The 15321-nt window shown below is 40.5% G+C and overlaps 1 protein-coding gene across 2 annotated transcripts in view; it reads right to left on the bottom strand.

The window, feature by feature from the left end:
- Window positions 1–15321, bottom strand: part of ARHGAP24 (Rho GTPase activating protein 24) — a 185071-nt gene that overhangs the window by 152466 nt on the left and 17284 nt on the right. For both annotated transcript variants that reach the window (XM_039551303.1, XM_039551304.1), the window contains exon 2: window positions 1935–2134. In XM_039551303.1, the coding sequence (XP_039407237.1) occupies window positions 1935–2114 (180 nt within the window). In that variant the 5' untranslated portion in view covers window positions 2115–2134. The remainder of the gene's footprint in view (window positions 1–1934; window positions 2135–15321) is intronic.

The raw sequence follows: 15321 nt of genomic DNA on the forward strand, positions 1-15321 counted from the left end.
TATCCTAAATATAGATCCAATATAACAATATATGCTTGCCATTTCCTAATATCCCTGTGCACTGAAAATTCGCAGTATCAGAGGAGTTCTTTGCTTTAGCTCTCCACAGCAAGAACAACAGGGTTTCCAGAAGGTCATAGTGATTTTCTTGTCAAAGTTAATGCAGCAAACCCTTCAATGTAATGGGAAAAAAATAGTTCTGTTATGGCATTGAACCTGGGACATATTTCAGGCACTGACACTTACGCAGTTTGTTTCAGAAACATTTCAAAAGCTACACCAAGGTAAGATATTGACTGATCTTAATTTGGACAGGCCCATTAATTTTCCAAACCCACTGGCATATTTTAAGTTATACTTCTCTCAGCACTTTTCCAACCCCATTTTGTATTTCTAAGTGTCCTTATGAACTTGCTCGAGACTGAAGTGGAAAATTCAAATAAGCTCTTAGTTATTTCACAAACTGCTACCCTAACCTATCACAAGTATCAGATCAGAATCACCACCTCCATTTCACAAAAGGGAAGTAGCAAAGTCAGTAGGATATTCTGAAGCCATCCCACAGGTCAGTAGCAGATGGACAAGAAGATAAATTGGGCTCTGAGCTGTAGAAAGTTCCATGAAACATAGCATTGTGCCACCTCTCAAAAAAGCCATGAAGTCTTTGCATGCAAACATTCTGGCAGAGATCAAGTGCTAGAAAGCAGAGTTATATTCTGGAAACCCAGGATCTGGCCCACAAACATTTTAGTTTGATGGCTGCTTTTTACACTCTTGATTAACAAAATATATACAGTGGAAGATATGCTGAATTTCCCAAAAATTAATAACTATTTCATACTCAAAGCAGTCATCCTATCATATAATTTGTGTAAATAAGCAGTGTGTTATTTGATTAACCTATCAAATAATAACTATCTGAGATAATTTTATGGGAAACAGCTACCAAGGCAGTGAAATAGGTACTTAGAAATTAATTCACAATTTGGAAACCATTACCTCAAGACTGAATACTTTTCTTAACATGTGCACCATAATGCAAGCTGTAAAGCTCGGCCAAGTGTCATGACCTGTTCCATACAGGAAACTGGATTAGATGGGTTTTACATCTCTGAGAACTCCCTGTGAAATTCCATACAAAAGGTAGACCACCAGAAATTTCATAGCCATAAAAAATACAGCTGTGATGATCACATTTTAGTACCTGCACAGAAGTAACTCCCAGATGTCAAAGCCTTTTTCTAACATCACAAACATCTGGAAAATCATTAATACATGAGACTATCATACTCCTGTAGATGCTAGCAGGAGACCCTAAGAGGCTCAGGCCTGCCCTGACCCAAGAGGCAGCACTACTTAACTCTACTCCTATGGCACTCTGGGGATAGGCAGCCCTGAAGCATGCTAGTGAAAAAGCTAAATAGATAGGAGGAGAAATGAGGATTAAGGAGCACTAAATCGCCACAACAGAACCAGGCAGACAGACACCAGTCTGTTCCATATTACAGATGGCAATGTATTCAGGCTAGGGTGTTATTTGGGAAGACACAAAGCAGGGATACTCTGCATAGTAAGCAGAAAAAAACAACAACAAACCAAAAAAACCCACAAGCAGTATCTTTTCAAATACAGCTTATGCATCTGCCTCAGTCAAGGGCATCTGACTGATGACTTTTGCTACTTCCTGCATACTTCTTTCCCTTTAAAATGCAGAAATGAGAAAACCTGACCTGAGAAAGGAAGTTTTAGAAATGAGCCTGATGGGGAAACCACACTAACTGCCAGGGCCTGACTCAGTGTAATCAAAATCCCAAATGCAACACTGAGTCAGTGACAGAGGTGGAGAAGTTCAGTGCTTCACACACCAGACAATTCTGCTTGCATTAACTTACTTTACTCCCTGACCTCCCATCCTGTCTCCTCCTTACACTTACCAAGGGCTTGGTTTCATCTTCATCTTTGAAATAGTAGAGCTGGTCCCCCTTGAGGACAAACCAGCGCGTGTGCCAGGTCTTGACGAAGCCCCCCTGCTTCCGCAGCCACCCACACTTGATAGCAATGTGCCGCCCTTGGCTCAGGGCAGGAGTCTCTGAAGAGCCATTGTGTTCTTCCATACTGGGAATGGGCAGCTCTCCTGTTGGGCAAACAAGAGGAAAAGGTAAAATAATTAGATTATTATCCAGGCAGTAACTTGCTCCTTTCAACACAGCTGTAAAAGAAACATGCCTTGACTACAAAAGTGTGTTAGAAAAGCATTTGCCATCGGCCTGCTTGTTCTCATACCAGCACCCCATCAGCTGAGAGAATTACTACTCACCTATAAAATACTAAAATAATAATGAACTGCTAAAAAGCAGGCAAGAGGCAAAAGCTCTGTTCAACTGCTGCGCAAGACATTTTGACCAGCACTGAAGAAGACATCAGCTGTTTCTAGAGGTGAGTTCTGCTGGATTACAGGCACTAACAAGGAGTGAACTTACAGTACTTCCTCATACTAAGGAAAGCAGCTGACTACTGGAGGTCCCCATTTACAATTCCTTGGCAGGCTTGGGACTTTCAGGGAAATGTTAAAAAAGCCTCTGCTTCACCAAAGCTTAATTTTACCCCACCAGACAAGCAGGCTTTTTTTGTTATTGTTGTTGTTCATTTTACTGAAGTCTACTTAAAGGAACGGTGACAGTAAATGCAAGAATAGCTGCACATCACCTCACACAAGCAAGCCCTGACTGAAGTGAGTCTGTGCCCAGACATTTGTTATATACATCTGGCAAATCATGAAGAATTTTGGCCCATCTTAAGGCAACAAGAACTGTGTCAAAACTAGAGCTGAACTGTAAATTTCATGTGGCATTTTGGCCTTATTAAAACTATACCTTCTAACCATTTCTGGACAGTCATGACTCTTACTGATGGATTTTGTACATATAATCATGTAGTAATGTGCTTAACCTTCATGGTCAAAAAGCTTTTCTTGATCCCTTATTAAGTCTAGAGCACAAACACAGGCTTTTGAGTTGCAAGTTTTGGTATTTCCAGTCAAAATCCAAATCAAACCAAAACCTACATGTGCCAAAGAGTTTATACCTAAACAGAATAAAATGTGACTTTGACCACAAACACAGCAGTGTGCAAAATCAATGGTGAAATTTCACTGTCAGTAAGTGCTTGAAGAAAAGTATGTTTCTCTTCTTTCCAGACTACCACTGGCAATCTTTCTTGCCTCATCAGAAGCTTGCACAGCTGTTAGGGCCCAGAAAAGCTGGCTTCATAGGTAGTGTTTTGTTTCCAAACACCAGGTTGGGAAAAGAATGGAATATTCTTGACACTGCAGGCAGCAGACATCTCTGACTAAGGATATCTAGACTGAAACTTCGTGTCCTGATTTGGCAAAGTAGGTTGGTGAGTCCAAGCCTTGCACTCCTGCTCTGGTCCCCTACACAGCAACAATACCTTTACTGAACATAGTGAATGGGCATTGGGATTGCAAAGGGATGTACTCAGTTTCTAAGGCAGACTAGAAATGCAGATAACACTCATTTGACAGATGAAAGCATCCCTCTGACAATTAATCCAAGTACTTTGTCTGGATAGTGTTACATCACCATAAAATAAATCACAATACAAGAAGAAATCAATAGATTGCAGCCAGAAGTGTTTTTCAGCCCTTTTTTCCTTTGGCTCCCTTCTTCCTACTGCTCACACATCCTCCTTTGGAACAACTTCTCCAGCTTCCATCTCTGTTGTGTGTTTACAGTTTTTTCTTTTAATACCCACACACAGTCTCGTTGTCATGTCCCTGATTTGGGCTGGATCCTGGCATCTGATTGCCATGATTACAACTCCTCGCTGCCCTGTGCCACTGAGGTTAACAGGTCTCAACACAAGCACTGAGGTTTCAGCAGAGTACGAACTGCAGGATCAAAATTTCAATCACTTGGTATTCTTCTCAGAGAAAGGCAATCTTTCTCCTGCATCTTTAGGGTTCACCTAGAGTCACCCAGAACACTTGTACTGTGAGATTTACTTGAGCAAAGTGTCCCCACAAAACATACAAATGTGTCTGGCTTTCTGAGCAGATAAAGATTTTTTGTGCGTGTCTGTCTGTGGTTACAGTTGCGAGAACAACAATGAACCAGATGACAAGTCCTCAGACCACACAAAAGGAAACGCACCCAACTCGTAATTGGCATTTTCTGATTACGAGCGGGAATCTCTTGGATGCTGCTGGTTTTTGGGTGGACCTAAGTAGATACCAAGAAGCTGCCTTCCAACTCACACCCTTAGAAAGTGAATTAGCAAGTATTTTACAGAAAGCATTGTAAACAGCAGGTAAATTACTGGAACTGAAAAAAGGAACAAAATCATTACCCGTAGGCTACCCTGTGCTCCTTGCTGCACAACTGCTGAGCTCATCAGTTCATCTCTGCTGCCTGGGCGAGCCTCAAGGAAGAGTTTAAGTACAGTATCTGTATGTATCACTGCAGTGCTGAAGACATTGGGTCCCTATTACACTTGGACCATAAACAAGAATCTAAATACCAAAGTCAAAAACAATTAGCTGCTTGGATGAAAGACTATTTTTTATTTTGTTTCACAAAGTCACATGCCAATGGTGCTGACACCAGTATATGAAGTATATGGATTTTATCTCGCCAAGGAAAAGTGTTAGTACATCCCCATCTCTTTGTCTGATGTCTATCAAACTATTTCTGCAACATTAAAACAAATGAGGTGTAGGAGAGATGATAGTTCTACTGCTCTACAGGGTAAGATCTCCTTTAAAGCAGTAGTATATCCTTGGACATGCTCTGTACAAAAAAAGCTGTATTATTTCATTCATTAGTGATTTAATTCTCTTCAGCAGTTAAAAATTCAGCCACCTAACTTGTTTGCATTTGGTCCTGAGATAAAGTGTATTTGTTGTTTTCATATATCCTTCCCTTCCAATGTCTGCCTACTACAAACCAGACTTGGAATCAGAAATTCCAGCAGCTGGCTCACTTTCACACTGCTTGTTTTTACAGCTGTTTCAACACTAAGATCATAAAAATAAATTGCAGAAATATCAGGGTGCTGGCACTGATGCAGAGAACAGTGAGGTGCAAACAGTATGTAAACAACACATGACAAAGTGTGGAATTATATCAACATACTCCAAGTCCTCTCGGCCTCATAAGACAAGGCAGAAAGCCATGCATTTTCAAGCACTGAATGAGAATATTCCTCAAACTCATCTTCTCAACAGGAAACACAACTTGTACTTGCTGCCAGAGTCAACTCTACTGACTTGGCTAGCCTCCAGTTTAGGTAATGACCAGAACTTAATAAATTCTATACAATATATTCATTTGGGGCTGCCTGTGGGCTCATTCTCCTGGGCCTGTCTGGACATCAGGAGTGCAAAGCAAACAAAATGAGAAATGTTCCCTGACACATTGGCTCTGCATCAACATCTCCTGGTCCATGGAGACCATCAACATTTACCACTGCTGGCCTCAATCCAACCTGTTTCTGCTCCCGTAAAGCCACTTGCCTCTCTCACTGCTCTGTCTAGAAGGCAGCTAACTGCACTTAGGCTCTCCTTGCCAATGTGGAAGGTCTGTGCCGGTGGCAGGCACAGAAAGCAGGGAAGTGTTTCTCCTCAGCTACCACTCACTCAATACTTGAATTATGGAATTGGGCAGCTCCCCCAGATCCCAGCATTTTGCCAGGAAATAGTCAGAGAAACTCATTAAAGCACACAAAGCCAGTTACAAGAATAGTCATAGGACTGCATGAAGATGATCTGTTTGGCAAGAAACCCCAGTGGTCTGCAGTCAGTGTTTTTCTTCTCACTGAAATTTCTCATGGCCAAGATAGCACATTTCAAGCATCCAAAACATCAGCAGAGGTCACTTGCAGTAATTATTCATCTTTGCCACTGCTCAAATGCTGTTCTTTACAGCCTAATGTCACCCAGCACAAAATGGATAAATGTGGGAGGCCGCCAGAGTGCCTGCTGCCCCGGAACCGTACCCCTTCAGCCTGCCACACCACCGAATTCTCTTCCCCTCACAAAAGGGCAGGCACACACAACACTGCACAGACATGTTGTCTTTTCCATGTCAGGCACATGGACAGATAGCTAGTAAAAGGCAGCAATTCTGCAGCAACAATTGGCTTGGTTATTGATGAATGCATCTGCCAAATATGTGTGCGCACACACGCACACGCAGAATTCCTAACAGTCTTTGTGACACAATGGTTCTCTATAAAATCAGATTAATACTTCCACACTTATATCACTTTCCAAGTGACATCTAATTCTGGGTTCCCTTCTACTTATTTATGATGAGCTATACAGAGCTTAAGTGCCTGAGTTTAAGATTATCAGTGTCTCTCAGGTACAGAGTTCCTGCCTCTGACCAGCAAGTTTCCTTTTATTTAATTTTGATTTAGTCTTGCTGAGTAGCAACTTCTTAAAACCATTTAGTATGTGAAAACATTGTCAGCATTCATTTTCTAGTAAGATGTCTCAAGACACCTGAATCTCTGCTGCAACCGAGGAGTGAGTTTGTAAGCAATTGCTCCAGGAAGCAGAAGACTGGCCTATTTCCCACCATCAGGGTACTTCAAATCAGTTGCTACTCATCTCTTGTGTCAAAAGGATATTGCACATAGAAGGAAAAACACGTCAAAGAGGTAAAAGCATACTTAATAAGAAAGCTAACTTTCTGTTTGTGCGTAGCAACCATTTTTACACTGCATGTAGCAAGTCTCGGTTTCTGTCACTGCAAGAAGAGATTTTACAGCATTCCAGTCTTGCTCTTTTCCAAAACCTGCAGCAGTGCACTTGCCAGTAGCTTTCCTCCACAAACTTTTAGAACAGACATTATACATTTATCCAAAAGGTTTTCCAAGACATCTGAGAAATCTCCTGTACTACTGGCAGTAATGTTCCTAGGCACAGATCATAATCTGGCTGTTCTGCATTCCTCACCCTCGCTTTTGTCCTAACAGGGACAGCCTGGATATATTTTGCTTGAAAGAATTTTAATTCCAAGGCCTAAATAATTACTCCTTAGGTAAAACAAAAAATTTGTGAGGTATTCTCACCAGTAAGACTGTAGCAGATGAGATTCACTGCCTGGTGAAGCCATTGGAAAGACTTCCATTACTTTTGCAATATATTTTGGGATCAGTTCGAAAACCAAGACCCAATAATTTTGCCAGAAAATTGAGGCCTTAGTCAAATACAGCTCTTTAGTACCTGATTTGCATTTTCATGTCAGAACCATCTAACAGATATTCTTAGACCAGCCAAACCTCTACAAGTCTTCTGTTTTCTTATAGGAATTCAAGCACAGCTATAAACAGCCCAGCTAGAACGGGACTAGAGGATTTAGAAGACATTCCATTTCTTGTGAATTACAACAGGAATTAGTTAACAAGTTCGGTCAGGCACTTTTGAAAACATCCACTTCTGCATGTGTATATTTCTTTCCTGTGATTGTGACTAGTGGTAGTAAAACATGTACACTAGTTTTGTAAAAGCAAAGCAACTGCAGCAGTTCTGTTACTGCAGCATCACACTGTCAGATCAGCATTTGGAGTAATTTTCAGAGCTTTAACTTTTGCTGCCCTTGCCATTCGGTCCTATTCTGTTTAAATCCACACATCAGCTTTTGAGCAAATCCATTCTTGTCCTCCCACCACTGCTGTGGCAGCAGGACCCATAACAAAACTGCACTGCCAAGAACACTTTTTTTATGATGGATTCTCTTCTGACACCTAGTTCTCTCCATCGCTTCCTAATCCCACTACCTGTTTTGGGTGGAGATGGACTCCACCTGCAGAAGACTTGTGTAACCCACAAGCATTTGCACGCAATCTGTCTGGGTATCTTTTCTCAAGTACAGATACACCATGTCTGATTTAGGAGTGGCTGCAAAATGTCATGGCACAGGGAAGGGTTTTGAAGAACTTCAGAAACAACTTCCAAGGGTAACAGTCTCTGTTATGCTTTTGCATGTTACCCATTACTATTATATATCCCCTCAGCTTTTTCGTCACATGGCAGCACACAGTTGCAAGACAAGGTTGCTGCTACCAAAGTGATTGGAAAAGTGAAGGTGTCCCTGTTCATTGCACAGGGGTTGAACTAGGTGACCTTTAAAAGGTCCCTTCCAACTCAAAACTGTTCTATGATTAGAATGAAGTGGTCCTTTATCTTCCAGGTTTCTGCCCAGACTCCCATTTCAAGTGTCTTATTCTGCACAACTGGCAATGCTAGAGGTAAACTGCATACAGCAGAAAATCAGCTGTAACTATCTGGAGAAGCTTAAAAAACTACAGACAAGGCAGTAAAGAGCCTCTGATAGCTGAAAGGGTCAAGTGATGCAAGATGGACAAAGAAATGCAGAACAGTTGACAAGTCTTAGGAGCTGAAATACTGAGCAGTGAAAAGGCCAGGGAGCAAGTCAAAAGCGGCATCTGGAACAGCTGAAAGATATTCCAAGTCCCAGATGTCTCTTCCAACCAAAGGGTAACACTGCCTCTGAATATCTGACACTGAAAATACATAAACCCTGTTTACAGCTTCATACTTTACATGGAGAAAGTGGTCATAAGGACAGCTTAAAAGTAACTTAATTCCCACATGTGAGTGGTGAATACTTCAGCATATACTGGCTTCACTTACAAAAGAATTGATTATGAGTTGTGCCCAAGCACGATCTCAACAGATGATCTCTGAAAGTATAAAAATAATCTCCAGCACTACTCTTTGTTCTCAAAGACTGGTGGCAAAAGACATCTGAGTACAGATGTCAGCAGCCCTCTGACAGTGAATCACTGAGACTGAAACAAGGCTGAACACTTTTTTAGGAAATCCAATACAACAGGACTTTCCATGTTGTCCTATTCACAGCTGTTCAGGCCTTGCAAATTCCTTGTAAAATTGACCAAGAGAATTAAGATGCTACAAGTGACATTCACTAAGTATGCTGCCAAGCAGCAAAAATACATTCTAGTTTGTCTACAGCAGCAAAAGCTTCCTCCCAAATCTGCTGCAGTACTTGCAAATCAAAGGAGCTCACAGGTTCTGCAGAAAGAGCTGGTAGTTGCTGGAGAGTGGGAGGAAGAAAGATGAATATATTTGCTGCCTGCACCACACTTCAAACTCCTCTCTTGCTCAGAGCAAATGTAGTCCCAGCAAAATCCCAACTCTGGCAAAAAAAGATTAACACAGCAAGTACTGGCTGGCAACATCTCTCCCGATACTCAGATGTTCAGAGCAGGAGGAACCTTATCTCTGGGTGCCTCCACAGAAGCCTCAGGGGAAACAAAGGAAGGTTCAACCCAGCTTAACTCAGCCCACAATGACCTTTTCAGTCTTACATTAGTTCACATGTGACAAACAGAAATCCATGCACTTATTTTGAACATATTTGCTATGAACATTTCAGGCAAAATTACTCCCTCTGCTTTGTTACACACAATATAATGTTTATCCCTTTCAGTTCAAAGAAGTTCAAGTAACAGCAGCACTTGGTGATCTGCTGAGAGATTCCTCTGAAGCAGATCTCTCCCACTTCCATGTGTTCCCCAGAAGGACCATGGCATCACAGATGTGCCTGTGGGAGCATCCTGTCCCAGCGTATCAGAGGAACTGACAGAGTTACAGCCCATGCCGGCACTGAAATCCAGAACTACCATGCCCATTTCCCAGCTGTCCTGTATGCACGCAGAGGAGCACACGGATATTAAGCAGGTAAGCACATACTGTACACAGGTAGTGAGCACCCACCCAGCTTCAGAAAGTATCTTGGCACTGTCCCAACCCAAACACGGGCAAGTCAGAACCAAAGGCTCAAAGTTGGCAACCTCAGAGGTGCATCTGCTTCCATTCCTACTAAACTTAGTACCAGAGCCAAGATTTGTGTCCTCTCTGCATGCCAACCCCAGCAGGACCTAAACTTTAAATAGACCTACTTTTAAACAGGAATCAGTTTAGTTTTAATGCTGTTCAGAAATGTTTTATGTAAATGGTAATTGCCTCTGTCACTTAAACACATTAACCATACTGACATAAATTTCCATGCTAGAATACTGGAGACAATATAGTCAAAATTTTTAAAAGCAGATGTGTATCTTTCCACTGAAAAAGCCAACTCTACATAAGCACCATTACTTTGTAGTTGACATTTCCATCTTCTGCTCAGGAAAAGCATTAATTCATACTTAGGGAACTAACATTTCACTTTTTTAAAACCAAGTCTGCCTCAGAAAAAGAGAGTCCACAATCTTTCCTATGTACTTCAGGAAGCAGCTGTGAGTATGTCACGCCACCTAAATTGTTTCAGTAAATGAAAAATTATCATGTATTAGTAAATGAAAAATGATACCATTGTGGCATTGCCCTTTCCAGTAAAGCTCTAAGCGAAGAGAACACTGTCCCTGAATTCCTAAATCAGCACCAACACCAACACTATGCTTTGTCTCTAAAATGAATTCATATGGGGGAATGGAATAAATTCATGTGGTCCTTATCCTTTAGAAGGTCAATCTGTGCATGGATGCTAACACCTACTTTCCAGCTTGTACTGAAGGAACCATTAAAGGCAAAGCCAACTCTGCTGTGTTGCATCCACAGTTTTCAGACTCTACCATCACAACCCACAGTTAAAAGGTGAACACACCTTCTCTACAAGAATTTTATGTTCATGTGTCTCTTTCTGGTCACTACTATGCTATGTGAGCTGAAGGAGAAGCAGAACCAAAGTCAAGAACACTTGAACAAGTAACTGGTTACCTTTAGTGACCTGAAAGCCAGCTAAAAACATGTAAGCATCTTTTTCTGACATTGCTCCACCCAAAATGAGATAAGGGAAAACCAAGTTGAGTTATTCACCTGAAAGGATTCAAAGAAGACATGTATATGTTACTTACATAAAACTTAAGGAAAACATTTCTTGTTTGGTTTCTTTTTTTAAAAAAAAGCACCAACTAGTAGGCAAACAATGTTAGGCACTCTCCAGATTTTAGGTAGGCTACAAAAAGAGACAGTGACATTAACTAGGACTAACACTTCAGAGAAACAGGTGCAAAAGCAGAAGAAAAATAATCCAAAGATGGCAGGTCCTGTATCTGCAGACACTTCAAAACTGTGCTGAGCATGGCCATGTTTACAGAGTTCAATTTATTCAATTTATCTAACTTAAGAGAGGCGAGGTATCCTGAGAATATAAATTTCTCCTGCTGTGAATGACACAGGTCATTAACAGCAAAACACAGCGTCAAGAACAAACCAGAAAAATCTACCTTTTCTTATCAACTCCCTTTACAGTAAGGATGGTTTGTGTTTTATGTGAGTCACTATCTGCAGAGGAGAACATCAGCATGCCCAAGGGAAAGGAGGTTATCACCTCCAGTCAGACAGCCTTACTATTTCACATTAGTGTAGTCAAAACAGCAGAGAAGCCTTGCCATCCACATCCCAAAAATACCCCATCTCTCTCCATGTGACCATCATGGCTCTGCACTGTTGTTTTCTTGATTTTTTTCTTTATTTTCAGAAAGAAGAAAAGGACACCTTTTTTGCCTTGCTTGTAACCTTCAGGTTATCTATAACCTGCACCAAACACCATCCTGCATTTCAAAAGCAACATGTTTTATCAGTGCAGGAAACCAAATGAAGTTCAAATCAGTGTCTCACAAACTCAAGCAGTTCCTTATTTGCCAAAGCACAGATTGTCTGAGGATTTCTTTTTACAGAATAAGGTGCATTCTGAAAAGTATGAATTACATGCGTTGACTGCTAAAAGAATCAGCACCACAATTTATTCATTTGCAAAGCCAATTCAGTAGAGCTGGGTAAAAGTACAACTGTGACTTTTATTATTTTACAACTATCAGTTATGGACAGTTTTCCCAAGGAATCATACTTACAACCAACCTCTAGAACAGACACTGCAGAAAAGCCAGTATAAGGCAATTAAATTAATCCAGCCTCCTGGTAACTTCATACTTGACTTCCTTTTTCTCTGTGTCTGCAACCCTAACTACACCCTTACTTTTTCTTCTGCTCTTGGTAAGATGATGATTTGAAAGTTAACTCTGCTCTTCTAAGTTTGAAGGTAAAATCTCGAAGCATCAATCCCCTAGAAAGCAATTTTTACATAGAGTTGTCTGTTTTATCAGCTTGATCCATCATTCACCCCAATTTAGGAACCAAGTTCAATTAGAACAGATGCAGATGGAGTAAGATTTTTCAGCTTCTCTTCCAACAGACACAGGGGTTCTCAAGATAGTATTTCAACCTTTATGAATAGAAAAAGATAATTAACCTTTAAAAAAAACCAGATTAGCCAGTGCAAATAGAAAACACTGTAGAAACAGTTGGGTTTTCTAAAAAACACAAAGAACTTTGTACTTTGGGAGCTGGAAGAATAGATGCCCTGACTATTGTCTTGTCACCTGACTTCTTAGATTAGCTCTGGCAAAGCTTTTCTAATTCTTCACTCTTTTGTTTTCAATTATTCCAAAGGCCTTTGTATTTTAGAAGACATAATACTGCTGGTGCCGTTTCAGAGCTGTTAAGTGTAAACAGCAAGACTAATCAAAAATATTTATTTGACCTTGCATTTCCTAACAAAACAGTCAAATGCTCTGGAAGTTTCAAATAAATAAAAAATAGCTTTATACATACAATTTCCAAGTTGACACAGAGAAAAACAATCCAGCACAGGTAACAGATGTCAGACATTGTTTGTGGAAGGCATTCAGCTTCACAGCAATAGGCTGGTAAAGGAATCTGGACAAAACAGATATAAAACACACCAATGCCTACAAGCACAAACACACTTTGCCTCTTAGGATGATGAAATTTGCCAAGTGTTTCAGCAAAACAAACAGGAAAACTGCTAATCCAGTTGCTGGTTTTGACTAGGCACTGTAATAGAGCAGCATCACCTACCTACTGTGTGCACCAATGCCTGCTGAAGCATCAGAGTACAAGGTACTGAGATATCAAACATCACCAAGTGTCCTTTGCCAGGATCTGGGAGAAAGCTCCAGGACCAGCCAGCTCATTCAGGACTGAGATCCCCACACAAATACCTGCAAGCAGGAGCAGAGCAGCAGGGCTCCTCTGCCCTACACCAAGAGCTAAGTGGAACCACAGCTGACCCAATGGCTTCGTCGTGGGCTCACTCCAGCCCTCCAGGCTCAGCCCACACCAAAGAGATTACAGAACAAAGCCTAGAAATACATAAAAGCAGCTAGAACTTGCTTTGCACAAACAGAGCTGAACAACTCCAATGTGATGCTTTCGCTCACAGAGTGCTTGCATTTATACTCATCAGGAACAAAAACATGTTTCTGGCATTCCAGCTCTCTGCTAAATTGGATGCAGATGATGAAGGGTTTTTTCCAAAGATACGGAAGCCAATGCACCTGAAATATCAGCTAGGCCTTGAGAGATCCTGTACCATAAGGCATTAAGCTTTCTACAACACACAAGGAATCTAAGCGGCAACTATTATGATTTCATTTCATAGTGTGATTTAAGATGATATTACGAGACAGAAATGTTAAAAGAAAGTAATAAAAGCCTTTCATGTACTCTCAAAGTCAGATGTTCATATGCGATGTATCTGGACAACCTCTGCTTTCAATGGAAGCCTGATCTCCACTTCAAAGGGAGGAAATTAGACAAAAGGGGAAAGAATGTACACCTCTCAGTACTGGAAGCCCCAGGAAACCCAAGACCAAAGGACTAAATCCATCACTTTCCCAACACCCCCAAGACAGACAAGCCTACAAGATGTTTAACCAAGAGAGAAATTGAAAGCACAAGCACTTGCAGTCCTTAATCTCAGCCACCAGTACATAAACCTTGCTCATTTTATTATTTGAATAGTTACAGCATAGCAAAAAACATTTCTGTACATCCACTGCTAATATAACTTCTGGTTATTAGTGTGAGAAGAAGCCACTCCCTTCACCAATTGTAGGTGGGTTTCTTGTTTTAATTGATGTTCCAGGCAGGATGTATGTTTCGTTTTCTCTGTCTTCAAATATTAACATAACCGTGACCGAATCCAAAACATTAAAAGCAGAGTTAAGTCCCAGCTTTCCAGGGTTTTTTTCCCCTATTCTGAAAATATTTCTACACATTAGAAGTTATTTAATGGTGAACAAATTCTTCTTCTGGAGCTCCATTCTTCGGTACACAGCTTGATAGGAACTAGGTTGATCTGTAAGCTCTGCAGGAAGTAGTTCTGACACTTGGAAGCAGAAGTAAATTTTTCATGAGATACCTTGCTGTAGTAGATGCTGATAATTCAGATTTTTGTCTACCCACGCTATGAGTTGATGCTTTAGTCCTTACACAGAATATGTTTGAAACTTCTCCAAAGGAGCAGCTATTTCTGCCTTCAGTGGCACAAAAAATCTTGTGAATAGCCTGGAAGTTCAACCATTACCACTGCATTTTCAAGAACACATTCACTTTGGTGTTCAAAGAGAGTCAAATATTTCTTAGCAGACATATATATATACACTTCACTGGGACAATTCACATGACCAAAACACATAATATGGCCAGTATTAATGACCAAGCCATACAGGTAATCCTGTTCACATTGAGTCAGATTTCATACAGCTAATGAAGAAGTTGTGTAAGTTTATTTCCAAAATCCTTGAAAATTTATCTGTGCACTGCTAACTCTTCCTCCTTTTCAACTCCAGCAACAAAACAGATATGACTAAATTCATATCAAACCTTCACCAAAACTCACTGAAAAATACGGTCAGTTTTAAAGCTAAGTGCAAGACATAGAGAGCTAAATCACCAGGAGATCTACTTCATTTTCATCACTGTCATCAGACCTCTGTAGAGACTGCACCAAAGTTATCCCTAGGCTTGACATTAATCAATGTTTTCTTCTGGCAGAGTGGGAAAAGATCCAGTAAGCAGTTTTAATTTTAAGTTTTAATTTAAAAAAAAAAGAAATTACATCTTTTACTCACTAAGCAAATAATTGAAAAATTTCCCTTGCAGTAATTCACATTATTCTTTAAAGCTTGCTGAACAACCTATAAAGCTTGAACAGCTTCCTTTTTTTTACTATTTTTAATAGTTTTATAGAGCTTTTTTGTAGGTTTGTTTTGGGGGGTTGTTTTTAGTTACTCAAAAATAATTTTGAAAAATTAGTATGAATGGAAAAGAGGCCGAGGTTCATTTTCTGGATCCAAGAAACTGCAGGTGGAAGAGGAGCATGTGTGATTGATTTCAAACCATCTCCTATTGCCCTGCCCCCTCTTTAAACCCCTCCTTTT

The sequence above is a fragment of the Corvus cornix genome, chromosome 4 (genome assembly GCF_000738735.6).
Source record: "Corvus cornix cornix isolate S_Up_H32 chromosome 4, ASM73873v5, whole genome shotgun sequence".
Classification (NCBI taxonomy): Eukaryota; Metazoa; Chordata; class Aves; order Passeriformes; family Corvidae; genus Corvus; species Corvus cornix.